Source organism: Rhincodon typus, chromosome 14 (assembly GCF_021869965.1).
Source record: "Rhincodon typus isolate 14 chromosome 14, sRhiTyp1.1, whole genome shotgun sequence".
NCBI classification, from domain to species: Eukaryota; Metazoa; Chordata; class Chondrichthyes; order Orectolobiformes; family Rhincodontidae; genus Rhincodon; species Rhincodon typus.
Genome location: NC_063345.1, coordinates 58,935,578 through 58,950,050, shown reverse-complemented (window position 1 = coordinate 58,950,050; position 14,473 = coordinate 58,935,578). Strand labels below are relative to the sequence as shown.

Here is a 14,473-nt window from a genome sequence, read left to right as displayed (position 1 = left end):
GAGACTTTTTTTCACCTTGAAGATTACTATCATAATGAGTCCATGCTTTCTGTAGATACTGACTGTGCTGCAGTGTATTTACAGCATTTACTGTTCTATTTCTGCTTTTCTGCACTTCAAAGATTTTTGGAAGACAAAATAATGGCTGTGAATGATTTGCATGGAGGTCAGTATGAATCTAGAAGTCTTGTCATGGCACAGGTATCAGTTGTGAAAGAAATAAGAAATATTCCAAGTCTGAAAATCCCGGTTCAGCTGCCAAACTATGTTGGAGAGGGGTGAAATTTAAACCTGTAAGACAGTTGTACCTTGACCCTGTTCCAAATGTTGGAGATGGAATTATTTAATTAGTAGAGTTTAGCACCTTCCCTGCAGCCACATGGTGCACTACTTGAACTCAGCCACTCTTTTTCTAAGGTGATTCCTTAGGAGTGGGGATGACATTCTTTTATCCTTGTGTTATGGATCCTGAGGTGACTACATAGTCTAATACTGAATTCACAGACCCTGCCACAAGTGGGGTTACTGGGTTTGCTGAAGTAGGTGTGTGGGGCACTCAGGTTTTTGCACACTGTTTCCACTGTCTGCGCCAGGTTTCCATCTAACCTTGTCGAAGATGCTCAAAATGGTTGGCTTTTCCGCAGAGTCGTCTTCTCCAAATGATTATATGACTATATTTATAAAAAGACTATACTTTTTAAAATAGTTTGCCATTTGTTGACTCCTGCCATAGCCTGACTAAACTTTTTGCTTTTAAGTTTGCTTTTTCTTTTTTGGGGGAAATAATAAGGTAAACTGCCTTGTGAGACAATTTTCTAGTTTTGATTGTATGAGAAAATAGCTTGCTTTTTTTTATTTGCAGTAGGATTTTTTTGTATACACTAGGTTGCTCAGCAGATGGATTTCCCAGCGGCACTAGTAGATGATGCTGCAGACGTTATTGTACGTTTGTATGAACTCTTCTTGAAATATGATGCCACGTTGATTGAGATAAACCCGATGGTGGAAGACTCATCAGGCGTGGGTAAAGTAACTCTTACTGTTCTCCATAGATTAATAGATGTTTATAGCGCAAATTTGACTACATTAATCCCAATTTTAAGCTCTTGGCCCATAGTCCTGGAGATTATGACAGTGCAAGTAATATCTAAACACTGTTTGAATGATATGAGACTTTCTAACTCAAGCACACTTTCAGATAGTGAGGTCCAAACTCCTGCTGCCCTCTGAGTAGGGAAAAATGTTCTCCTCGACTCTTCTTTTAACCTTTTACCTCTTACCTTAGATCTGTATTTGTTGGTTATTGACCCATCCCTTTTTTAATAATGAACAATGTTAACATCTTCTAGCATCTCACTTGTGATCAGACCGGATTTGAAAATTATTAACAGGGCCTCTGATATATCCTCCATTGCTTCCTCAACAGCTGGGATAAACTTACCTGGGCCTGCAGATTTATCCACTTTTACAGCTGCTAAGCCTGCTTCTAAATCTAATTCTCGTCAGTTTCATTCATGTATCTGGTTTGCTTACTAGTCCCCATTGGTTTGTCCATTATGACATTTCATTCAATTTTTGAAGTAAGATTCCTGGTTTAGATAAGTTGTTTGCTAACTAATTTGCTAACCAATTGACCTGCTGGAAGACTTGCACCTTAAGCCAATCAGAGATGCTTTTGGGAACCCTGTTCAGCATAACCTGAATTGTATATTTTTAGATTGTTTTCAGATTTTATGTAAGCAACAGGTGGAAAGAAAATAAAATATGTGAATTGGTATTTATTCTGGAAGGGTGGGAATTCAAAAAGTTGTCATGTATTTAGTGTTCAAACTATTTGTGGAAGTTAACACAGTAAATCATCAGAATTATTGTTTAGCCCCCTCTTCATTTGGGGATATACACGCAGATACTGTATTAAGTCAATCTGTCACTGATATTGCAGATACTGATGTTCTGTGATGGATAAATAAATCTTGTATTCATGGAATTCTCCCAACCCTAGAACCCAGAGAAAGCAGTACTGGACCTTGAACCACTATAATCATTGTGGTTATGGAATGCCCACAGATACATACATTAATTGTAGACTCCTTCATTCGTTGACCATACATTGTCTTTTATATGCAAACATGCTGTATTTCTTTTCCCTCTGGTCTGGGCTGGTAATAATTTTTTAAATAAGTAAATTGTTCTTCATTATGTAATGCTGTTCATTGCTTTCTTACACTTGATTGGACATAAATTGTTCTGTAGTGAAGTGGCTTGATTCAACTCAATGACTTGTTAGACTATTTCAGAGGTCGTTAAGAGTCAGCCCATTGCTGAGAACCTAGAGTCACATGTATGCCAGACTGGGTAATGGTGGCAGAATTCCTTTCCTAAGGGACCAAAATGAGATAGATGTGTTCTTATGTCAATCTGATGGTTTCCTGATGTTCATTATTCTAGATTTATTAATTAATGTAATTGAACCACCAGCTGCTATAATAGGATTTGAACTCCTGAATCCAGAGCAAGAAGTCAGGCATCTGAATTAGCAACAGTACTACAATGCTACTGTCATGAGTTTGCATGATTACTATTTGAGAATTTGGAATCTCCATGAAGTGTTTTAAGTTGTCTAAAGTCATGTGGCAGTGCTAATTACATCTACACAGATTACATTTTCTAATCTGTTTTCGATTGAAATTCTTTGTCTTTTAATTAGTTATTTGGTAAACTTGGTATATTAGTAAATATCAAGACATGTTTTTCAGTGATGTGCATGGACGCGAAGATCACCTTTGATTCCAATGCTGCATACCGTCAAAAACAAGTGTTTGATTTGCAAGACTGGTCCCAAGAAGATGAAAGAGACCAGGAAGCAGCAAAGGCAGACCTTAACTACATTGGACTAGATGGCAACATAGGCTGTTTGGGTAGGAAAGAATCTGAAATGGAAGTGATATAGATTAAGATTGTTGTTGGATTTTAACCATCTCATCAAATCTTTCTACAATACTTATTGCCAGTTTTAACTACTTTCTTAGAATCACTCAGGTGTTTCATGAATAACTGCTCTTCATGCATAGCCCATATCTAAATTTTTTCATAAACTATTGAGTACTGTACTTCCACAACTAAATCTCAATTTCCTTAAACCAGTGTCCACACAGTCATCTTCTAATAGAGCCAGACACTGTTCAAAAGTAGGAACCTATGGTGATTTTTTCCCTCATCTCTTCTCCTTCCCAAATGAATTATGCTGAGAACATTGGGATTGACTGAAAAAGACCTATTGACACTCTGTGAACAGCACAGAGCAGGGGTTTTATCTGGATCTGTTCAGCTGCATAACTTTAAAACAAAGTTATTGGGGTTGTTTCATAACTTATTTTCTATTGTATGACATTTTTATGTAGCATTATAAATGGCTGGGAGCAAATGTGATATTAACAGTTCCAACCATATGTTTTGTATGTATCCTTCTGCTGACCTTCATCGCAATCTCACCAACCCATTCTCTACCAGTCATTTCCATTGTGGGCTGATTTATTCTCTGTATTTAATTTATCCAAAAGTTTCAATGCCAATGTATCCTTTCTTCTAGGTGATCCTCAGCTGTGTATAGTTGTCTCTGTGCAAATTATATTTGAGCCATTCTTTGATTTTATAGTGTGAAATGTCTGCAGCTTATTCCTTTGAGTTTTTTCTGTTTACAAAAGATGCAATTATTTTCTTCCATTGCCTGTTAGTAAAATAGTTTGAAAACTAATTGCTTATAAAGTAAATTCACTGTACAAACCCGTGGAAGATCTCTTCACTCACTACATAATTTGCAGTACACTAAATAATTTAACCTTTACTTACTGTTTTTGTGCATAAGTATTAGTGCATTGCTCCAGATAGTTAAATTTGCTTTTTTTTTAAATACAGTGAATGGTGCAGGACTGGCTATGGCAACCATGGATATTATAAAACTTCATGGTGGCACTCCAGCTAATTTCCTGGATGTGGGTGGCGGAGCAACAGCCCAGCAAGTTACAGAAGCCTTCAGACTTATTACTTCAGACAAAAAGGTAGGTATAAAAGTTGCCAGTGCTGCCACTTTGGAGCACTGTTGCACCATTGTTCTCTTTTAATCATCAAAGGCTGAAAATAAGTTCAGCAGAAGGAAGGATTCCCCACCAGCCCCGTGTCAGGGGATTATCAACTACTTTCACGCTTGTTGCATATTGATTGTTATTGACTGTTGCTGCTGTTGTACAAATCTTTTGTGTTATCTAGATTTTTTTTAAATTAAGAAAGCGTGCAGGGAATATATTGCCAATGCTAAAGGAATTAATATTTATTCAAGCCAGTTCCTTCCAGACATGAGTCTTCAGGTAGGCATTCACCTTGGATTGCAGCTTAATTAAGAAATTGAGCCAGGAGCATGTAGAACCAGGCAAGTTGCTAAAAGAGCAAGGGATAGGAATCTCAGGCTGAAATGCAGAGGAACTTTCAAGAGGAGGCTGAGCCACCGATATGTTCAGGGAGTAATTGACCTGCCTGAACCTCAGCAAAGAACAGTGTCAGATATCTGTACTATAAAATCATCATCTCAGAAATCTGCTACCTGTTGCAACTGTAACTGCAACTTCAGAACCATGAAAGCTGGATGTATTTGCAACATTGTGGAGTTTGCCATCCACTGTTGTGTAAGGAAAGTTACTGATGCTGACTATTCAAACAGAACTAATGACATTCCATTCCTTTCTTGCCAGAGGGGAGCAAGCTTGTGGTTTCATTAGGATTGCAGGCTTTCGCATTATGCAGGTTTCCACTGATTACACAAATATATCGCTGGGAGTGTCGCATGTCAGTTGCTGATATATACCACATTTGAAACGGATTGTGCACTCTCTTGATATTTAACCATCACTCTTTGATAGTTGACAGCATTGCCATCACCACTTCCCCAATAGCTTGGGATCACCATTGACCAGAAAAGTAACTACAGTAAAATGTAAACGCTGTGGCTACAGGATTCAGTCAGAGGCTGGATACTCTGCAGCAAGTGATTCACTTCCTGACTCTCTCAAATCATTCCCACCATCTACAAGGCAAAAGTTAGGAATGTGATGGAATAGCCAGCACTTTCCTGGTTGAGTTCAGCTTCAGCAGCACTTGAGAAACTCAACACCATGCAGAACAAAACAGCCCGCTGGATCAATGACCTCAATTCCCCATTCATCAACACTCCTGTGTTTTATCTTTCCTCTGTAACCAACCATCATAGTGTTGTCTTCGCCACAATGCAGAAACAAACATGAAGTAAACATTCTAAACCAACTATATAAATCCGAAGTGTGCAGACGTTTTGTAATTATCATTTTATACTCCTGTATGGCTGTCTTCTGTTGTCCTTGCTAAGCATATTGCGATCTACGGCAATGGTAACAGTAGTCTGAGTATACATGACAGTAAACATGTATTGTGAAAGTCCAAGCTTCCACTGCAGCACTGAGATATCGGGACATGGGATAGGGAAGTGCAAGTGCCAGCTGTATGGAGAGTGAGATCCACGTGAATTCTGTTGCAGTGATTTATTAGCACGGCAAGAAGGAAGGCAAGATTTTTTTTATATTGCAAACCTGCAAGAAAGCCTTTGTACAATGTGAAGGATCATGGAAGAATCTGATACCAGCTGTGTGCATGCACAGAGTTTGAATTCCATCCTTTCTGTTATAGAAGTGGTCGCCAACTCCATTAGGATGCAACAAAACGAACATGATGCTGGGTGACTGAAGCCTTAGCTTTCAGTACAGCACAACCTGGAGGCAGCACTGTCTAACTGGCGGGAGAGAGGCGTTACGTGATTATGTTTCTACCGTTCCCAAATTTTCACCGCCTTTCATTCTGTATCCACGAAAGGCTGTAGAACCATCGCCAGTTGAAGTTTTCAGCACTGAGAATTTTGTCAGTGGGTTAAATGTATTGAGAACAAATCAAGTTAAGACTTATAAATGCAGTTGAGGTTCGGGTCACTTGTGATCTGACTGGATTGCAGAACACATTTGAGGGGCTGAATGTCCTACTCCTTTTCCTATATTTCTTTAACTCTGAACAGCAATAATGACTAAATTATCAAATTTTTAACTTTTGCATTTGCTTAAAATGCTTTTGTCCTGTGAAGAGTTTGCAGGGTGACTGATTAGCTGTCATAATTGGTATTCAAGATACCAACATTCCTAATTATAAGCCTCAAATTAAATTTGATCAGCTTCTTAATTTAATTTAATTCCCTTGGTAAGCTTGCTGACATGGACAGGAGATTTGTATGAAACTGATGATTTAATCGGGCTTTGAATTAATTTAGATTTCATGCTTGAAAGTTATTGATAGACAGTCACCAATGATGAGAATGAAATAAGGGACCAAATCTTCCATGACTGAGCAACTAGTCTGAGGGAAGTGATCCGTGGCCTGTCTGCCTTGAATTCCATGCATCCTGTTTGCAGTAGGATTTGTGATAATCAAAAATTCAAGAGTCACTTCAAGCAACAAATTACAGAAGAGAAATCAAAGTCAAACCTCAGCTAGACTTGGAACCATGCCAAAGCATTTGAAAAGCAACTTGGAACGCCATTAAACATCTCATCAGTTTAGTGATTCATATCTCCAAGATTCAGAACATGACAGAGTGGGAGGCAGCGATAATTCTCAACTCTATTTTAGACCTGAGCTGCACAGGTATTAAAAGGAGGAGATGGTATAAGGAGTTGATGTCTTTGGGCTGCCATTGTATGGCATCTGATGGCCAGATGAAGAGTCACATTGGTGATCGTTTGCAAACAGGGCATCTGGCAGTCTTTCCAGGAACAAGGATGTGAACAAATCCAAAAAAAAGTGTGGCAGTTAGTGGTGGATCATAATGCCAGTCTCTCAAAACATACACACCTCTCTCACGTGCCCATCAGAGAACCAAATGTAGATATACAGGGCTACTATATCATAGCTTGTGTTTTTTTTTTTTGCTGACGTTAGGGAACACATCGTTTAGGTTTACCCTTGTGTGTAGAAAGTGAACGCATTGGGAACCAACAGTGCAGATCCTCCATAATAGCTAATACAAAAGCTGATGCAGCCACAAAGGGATTGGGATGAAAAAAAAATCAGCATGTAAAATCCATTTTGGGGATGAGGCAGCTTCATTTTTTTTTTTGATAAACTAATGGCAGTGATCTTTTCATAAGTTGTTCTGGCATCTGGTTGAAAGTCCTGTGGAAGTTTTAAACGAAAATTTTTATTGAGCCCAAACTACTGCAACAAATGTATTTAATAAAAAGAATAGTTGCATATTAATTCACTTGCTATATTTCTTATTCCTTACTATAACCATATGCAACATAAACACAAGGAACGTGCTTATTTATATAAATAACATTTTTGAAGCAAATTGTATCTATTAGTTTATTTTACTCTTCTAGTGAAAGGGAAGCATAGAATTGAGGCAACATTTTGATGTTTATAAATGTCAGGCATATTAGTCTTATTATAACTCAGATTCAAACACCACTGTGGACATGAGTGCATAATTTAGGCTGACACTTTATTGCTGTGCTGAGAAATTGCTGCATAACCACAGGTATGGATAAGCCATCATACCTTTAGCTTGTTCAGGTGGATTTAAAAAATCTCCTAGCACTGATTGAAGAAAAGTAGGCAACGTTCCCATGCCTGAATTACCTCTACCAAGGTTTTGGAGTAGATCTGTAGCGCGGATTGTGGGTGTTGAGAATTGGTTGGCTCGCCGAGCTGATTTGTTGTTTCGCAGACATTTCGTTACCATGCTTGGTAACGTCCTCAGTGCAGCCTCTGATGAAGCATCGGTGTGTTTTCCCGCCTGGTTTTTAAACTGTGGGGTCTGTTGAGATGGATTGCCTCACTTCCGATTTTCCTTCGTAGTGGAAATAGGTTTAAATGGTGTTCGCACGCAGCTTTGTTTGTGTGTGGTGGGATGGCTACTATTGAAGTTCAGTACCTGGTCTGTGTGTGTGGCTTTTCGGTGTACTTTCGTTTGTACACTGCAGCAACATGGAACGACTGCCAGGATGGCACACAAGCCCACATCAACCCTACAACAAGTGCTCACCTGAACTAAAGACCCACTCCCCGCCATGGACAGGACCAATGTCATCTACAAGATCCCCTGCAGAAACTGCGAGAAACACTACATCAGGAACAAACAGGAAGGAAACTAACAACAAGAGTGCATGAACACCAACTGGCTACAAAAAGACACGACCAATACTCACTCATCTCAATCCACATGGACAAGGAGAACCACGACTTCGACTTGGACAATACCAAGATCCTGGGACAGGCTAGGCAGAGACAAGCACGAGAATTCCTGGAAGCATGGCACTCCACGAAGCATGCTATTAATAAACACATTGAACTCGACCCTGTATACGTTCCACTACGGAGGAAACCCGGAAGTGAGGCAATCCATTGCAACGGACCCCAGAGTTTAAAAATCAGGAGGGAAAACACATCAATGCTTTCATCGGAGGCTGCACTGAGGATGTTACCAAGCATGGTAACAAAACGTCTGCGAAACAACAAACCAGCTCGGCGAGCCAACCAACTTCAATACCTCCTCCAAAAATAAAATGTGGGCTCTCGCTGCATGTATATTATAGCTATGTTTATTTGTTTTAGAAGCATTTTATTCCCATTATGAGATGCTTTAGAATATGCTAAGGAGTTAAAAGATGCTACAAACATTAAGTTTCTTTTCCTCCGTAAATCTGTGTTTAAAAAAATCTATTGGTTGAAAAAAGGTGCTGTTACTTGAACTGTGTGCTGCAATTAATGTCAGCCAGGACAGATGAATTTTGATTTTCATGTTGTATCTATGACTTTGCTGATTTAATATTGCATATCACATGAATCAGTTGCCTCTGGTGAAGCCAAATCTGGTTGAATAAATATAGCTGCTTGAATCATACTTGACTAACTACTGTGCCCAATTGTTAGAAAGGTCTGCTTGCATCAATCAGCATAACCTCTGCCTTGATCTTTATACGTGTTCTCAATGTGTACATTATTAAGTAATCATCTCGATGGCCCATACTCAATTTTTGGAGGTGCCATCCCTCATAGAAAATATTTAATCGAAGCAACATCTACCTCCTATAGTTCAGCTAGACTCTATGGCACTACTTGCTTTGGCTTTCGAATTCTTTTCTCTGCCTTTTTGTTTCTTCTTTTTCTCTTTTAGGAATTTGCACATTTTTTTTGCATTGTAAGCAATTCAGTGTTTTTCCAGCTGTCATCTTTTCTCTAAGCAACTGCTAAATTTCTTTTTCATTAAAATTCTGGAATCCTTACTGGTCAGCACTGGTAGGGGTAGCATTTTAAAATAGGCTGCAGACCATCAGAGAAGCCAGTCGCTATCTTTGCAAGGAAATTAGGGATGAGCAATAAATGCTGGATTGAAATCAGATTAGTGCTTCAGAGGATACACTGTAGTTTAAAGATGAAATCCTCTTGCTGATTTGAGTACCATGATTCAATTTTGATTGATTGTAATCTTGTGCACATAGCAAAATCTCACAACAAAGCACTACAATTAAAGATTTTTGGTGTTGGTTGAAAGGGGACAAATTGGTTGAAACACCAAGAGAGCACTTTGTTCTGCAGTTGGAGCATGAGTATAAAACATTTCATTTGAAGGATAGCACCTCCAAACAATACAGTGACCTCACAATGCTGCATACAAGTGTGTACCTAGTTAATGCGTTGAAGTCCTAAAGAGAGTTTGTATTTGCATCATCTGAGATATTTGAAAATCCCATGAGTTTAACTGAATCGTGCAATGGTGTATGCCTTTGTCATCTAAAGCTTACTTTTATCATAGAAATATATTGTGAAATATTTCAGCTTGTCAACTTTCTGCATTTGAATTAAATTCTTAATGGATTTAACATCTATGTTATTCAAATCCATTCAAGTGCCTTATCTTCATAATTAAAATATCAATAAGCATTCTAGGACCAATTTGGTTTGAAAGGCAGAATTCTAGTAGGTGCCGAAATGTATCTACAAGCAATCAATATCTTGTAAGGGGATATGGTTCCACGTCCTGTAGAAAGTAAGTGTTTCAACATTACTATTTCCCTTTCACAGACTTCAAAATCTTCCCCATTCCTAGCTGTACTTTAGTCCAAGTCTCTGTTCTCTCACTCGATACATGCAACAAAATAGTGAGCGCGTCTGCATTACAAATTATGCCAACCTGTATTAATCTGAACTTGAGAGGTTTTTTTTCTGCAATGTCATATCTCCAGGCCTGATTAGATTAGATGTAATTCTGCTTTTGGACATGTTTTTAAAATAATCTGAACCATGTTAAGATTTACACTGGAAACCAATTTAAATTTATCACTTGGGCTTGTAATCTGATGCATTTGTACTTCCTGGTAGCATTGTATACTAATACACAGAACCCTTGTAGGCAAAACGAATTTGTACATAAGTTGCATCATTTTCATTGATAAAATTAGGGTCATGGAGTGTGCCAATTTCTTCTGTATTCTGATCACAACATGCTGACCAATCAGTCTGCCAATAATGGGCGTAACCAACCAGCATCTAATTCTCTCGTGCTGTATAAATTGCTGTTTTTTTTTCAAGTCTGTTTCTTGCATCTTAGTCCTGATGAGTGCAAGATTAATGACTGTAAAATGTAAGCTTGGAGTGTGCACTTGTACAAAAAGCTAATACAAATACGTTACAAAATGTACTTAGCAACAAAAGATCAAATTAACAGGGTCTATATCCAATCCCATGTGTGAGCACAAATACCCACTGGGCGTAATTTCATTTCTTTTTCAATTATGCACTTGAAATTCTAGTACAATCTGCGTAGAACCTTTGTTAACAATGAATCTCTATGGTAATAGGATTATGCCATCAGCAGTTCTTTAAGATAACCAAAATCAAAGGCATTTCAGTTTAAATCTGAAAAAAAAAACAATTTTTGTTAACCACAAAATAAAAATTGTTTTATAAAAAACAGGTACATCATTACTGTGAGTAGACTTCTGATGGGTCTGTTGCAGCTTTTGATCACCGATTACTTCGGTCATATCTAGTATACACAGAGTTTCAAAGGACACAATTGTTTTAATTGAATGCTGCCAGTAACTTGCACATAAAGTTGATAAATCAAACTTAGTGAGATATTCTAATTTAGGATTTATTCACCAATAAAGATCACAGTGGAATAAAAACTTTGCAAACCATCAAATTCACGTTCATCAACTAGGGCAAACAATTTCAAAAAAACATAGAACATGGAGTTAAACTGCAGGGCACTTCAGACTTTGAACAAATCTGATAATTCAAGACTGGGTATCCATAAGGGGCTGTGGCCCATCAACAGCAGCAAAATTGTACTCCAGCACAATCTGTAACCTGATGGCCCGGATATCCCCCACTCAACCATTACCACCAAGCCAGGGGATCAATCCTCGTTCAATAGAGAGTGTAGGAGGGCATGCCAAGAGCAGCACCAGGCATACCTGAAGATGAGGTGTCAACCTGGTGAAGCTACCAAACAGGACTACTCATATGCCAAACAACATAAGCAGCAAGTGATAGACCTAAGTGATCCCAGAACCAACAGATCAGATCTAAACTGTGCAATCCTGCCACATCCATTTGTGAATGATGGTGAACGATTAAACAACTCATTAGAGGAGAAGGCTTCACAAATATCCCAATTCTCAATGTTTGAAGAGCCTAGCACGTCAGTGCAAAAAAGTATGGCTGAAGCTTTTGCAGCAGTCTTCAGCCAGAAGTGCTGAGTGGATGATCCATCTTGGCCACCTCCATTGGTCCCCAGCATGATAGATATCAGTCTTCAGCCAATTCAGTTCACTCCATGTGATATCAAGAAACGGTTGGAGGCACTGGATACTATAAAGGCAGTAGTACTGAAGATTTGCGCTCCCCTAGCCAAGTTGTTCCAGTACAGTTACAACACTGGCATCTACATGACAATGTGTAAGGTTGCCCAAGTATGCCCTCTACATAAAAAGCAGGACAAATCCAACCCAGCCAATTACCGTCCCATCAGTCTACTCTCAATTATCAGTAAATTGATGGAATGTGTCATCAACAGTGCTACCAAGCAGCACCTGCTCGGCAATAACCTGCTCAGTGATGCCCAGTTTGGGTTCCACCAGGGCCACTCAGTTTCTGACCTCATTACGGCCTTGATTTAAAAATGGACAAAAGAGTAGAATTCCAGAGGTGAGGTGAGAGTGACAGACCTTGACATCAAGGCTGCCTTTTCCCTAGCAAAACTGAATCAATGGGTATCAGGAGGCAAACTCTCCAGGGGTTGAAGTCATATCTAACACGTAGGAAGTTGGTCGTGGTTGTTGGAGGTCAGTCATCTCAGCTCCAGGACATCACTGCAGGAGTGCCTCAGGGTAGTGTCCTGGCCCAACCATCTTCAGCTGCTTCATCAATGACCTTCCCTCCATCATAAGGTCGGAAGTGGGGATGTTCATTGTGCAATTATCAATGTTCACCACCAGTCGCGACTCCTCAGACACTGAAGCAGCCCATGTCCAAATGCAACAAGATCTGGACAATATCCAGGCTTGGACTGACAATTGGCAAGTAACATTCGTGCCACAGAAATGCCAAGCTATGACCATCATCAATAAGAGACAATCTAACCACCGCCCCTCAACATTCAGTGGTGTTACTATTACGGAATACCCCACTATCAACATCCTGGGAGTTATCATCAATCAGAAACTCAATTGGATTCATCACAAACACAGTGGTCCAAGAGCAGGTCAGAGACTAGGAATATTGCAGCGAGTAACTCACCTCTTGACATCCCAAAGCCTGTCCACCATCTACAAGGCACAAGTCAGGAGTGAGATGGAATACTCCCGATTTGCCTGGATGGGTGCAGCCCCAACAACATTCAAGAAGCTTGACACTATCCAGGACAAAGCAGCCCGCTTGATTGGCATTGCATCCACAAGTATCCACCCCCTCCAACACCGACGCTTAGGAGCAGCAACGTGTGCTATCTACAAGATGTACTGCAGAAATTCGCCAAAGGTCCTCAGACAGCACTGTCCAAACCCACGACCACTTTCATCCAGAAGGATAAGGGCAGCAGGTATTTGGGAACACCATCACCATCAAGTTGCCCTGCAAGCCACTCACCATCTGACTTGGAAACATATCACCATTCCTTCACTGTTGCCGGGTCAAAATCCTGGAATTCCCTCCATCATGGCATTGTAGGTCTATCCACAATAAGTAGATTGCAGTGGTTCAAGAAGGCAGCTCACTGCCACCGTCTCAAGGGCAATTAGGGGTGGGCAATAAATGCTGGCCAGCAGACGAGCCCACGTCCCACAAAAAAAATAAATAATTTAAAAATTTGAAATTGTTGACCTAGAGGTTTGGAAGGGACTTTTTTGTTGTTGGCAACACTGCATTCTTTTTGTTTATGTCAGAATTAAGTAAAGTGATCTTATGAGCTCTGACAAATTAAACAGTTTCATCAAAAAATGCATGTTTAGTCAGGTATCGTGTACACCAAAGTAAATATGTTCTCACAAGGTAGTGTAGGCATGAATGGCTGCCTATGGCACAGCAACGATTCCATGATTCTGTGAAACCTTTCTATTGTTTTGTAATTACCTAATTTGTGTAAATAAAATTTTGGTGCTATTTCTCTACAAATATGTGAATTGTGTTTCCTATCCTTGTGTATTTTTAATACCTTTAGATACTTAGCATGTTTAGCCTTTTGAATAATTTTCAAATCATCTGCCAGTACAGCATTACTTCCTTTTTAGTACCATAATAAAATAAGGATTATGATCTAGCCTAACTACTAACCTTGCAGACTGCTAGAATTCTATGCCAACTGCCAAATATAAAATTGTTTAATTCTGCTCTTCTTCAGCTACCAAACTTTAATGTCAGTAGGTAAATGGCAGTCTTTTTTAATTTCACAGTAGACTTACTTTGTGGAATTTATCAAAAGTTTTAAATGTAGTGAAAGAATAATCTACAAAAGTTTCTATTCATGAGGTTTGCTTAAAAATCTAATTTTGCACACCTCACGATTTTTTATTAACATTTGCAGTACCAACAATGGCTTTTGTGTTCTTTTGAGTTCTTTGAAACTCACTTTCTTCAATCCTTGACTGACTTTATTTGATATGAGTTAGCACATTGGTCTATCATCAAAGGATCTTATTGACTTGAAGAGCAAAGACCATCTAACATTTCTGCACATAATGTGTAATGATGTGAGAAAGCTTTTTAATTTTCGATTGGTGAAAAAGGTACGAGTCTTCATGGACAAAAGTGATAGTTCACTATCACTGAATTAGAAAGTTTAGTCATGAAGTTTTTTGCTGCAATGTAAGTGTATATTGTGCAGTTTGTACACATAAAG

The 14,473-nt window shown here is 39.0% G+C and overlaps 1 protein-coding gene across 1 annotated transcript in view; it reads left to right on the top strand.

Annotated features, from left to right (window-relative positions):
* Window positions 1-14,473, top strand: part of LOC109932200 (succinate--CoA ligase [ADP-forming] subunit beta, mitochondrial) — a 77,027-nt gene that overhangs the window by 47,343 nt on the left and 15,211 nt on the right. The window contains exons 6-8 of the mRNA XM_048605076.1: window positions 886-1,024; window positions 2,757-2,918; window positions 3,916-4,058. Of these exons, the coding sequence (XP_048461033.1) occupies window positions 886-1,024; window positions 2,757-2,918; window positions 3,916-4,058 (444 nt within the window). The remainder of the gene's footprint in view (window positions 1-885; window positions 1,025-2,756; window positions 2,919-3,915; window positions 4,059-14,473) is intronic.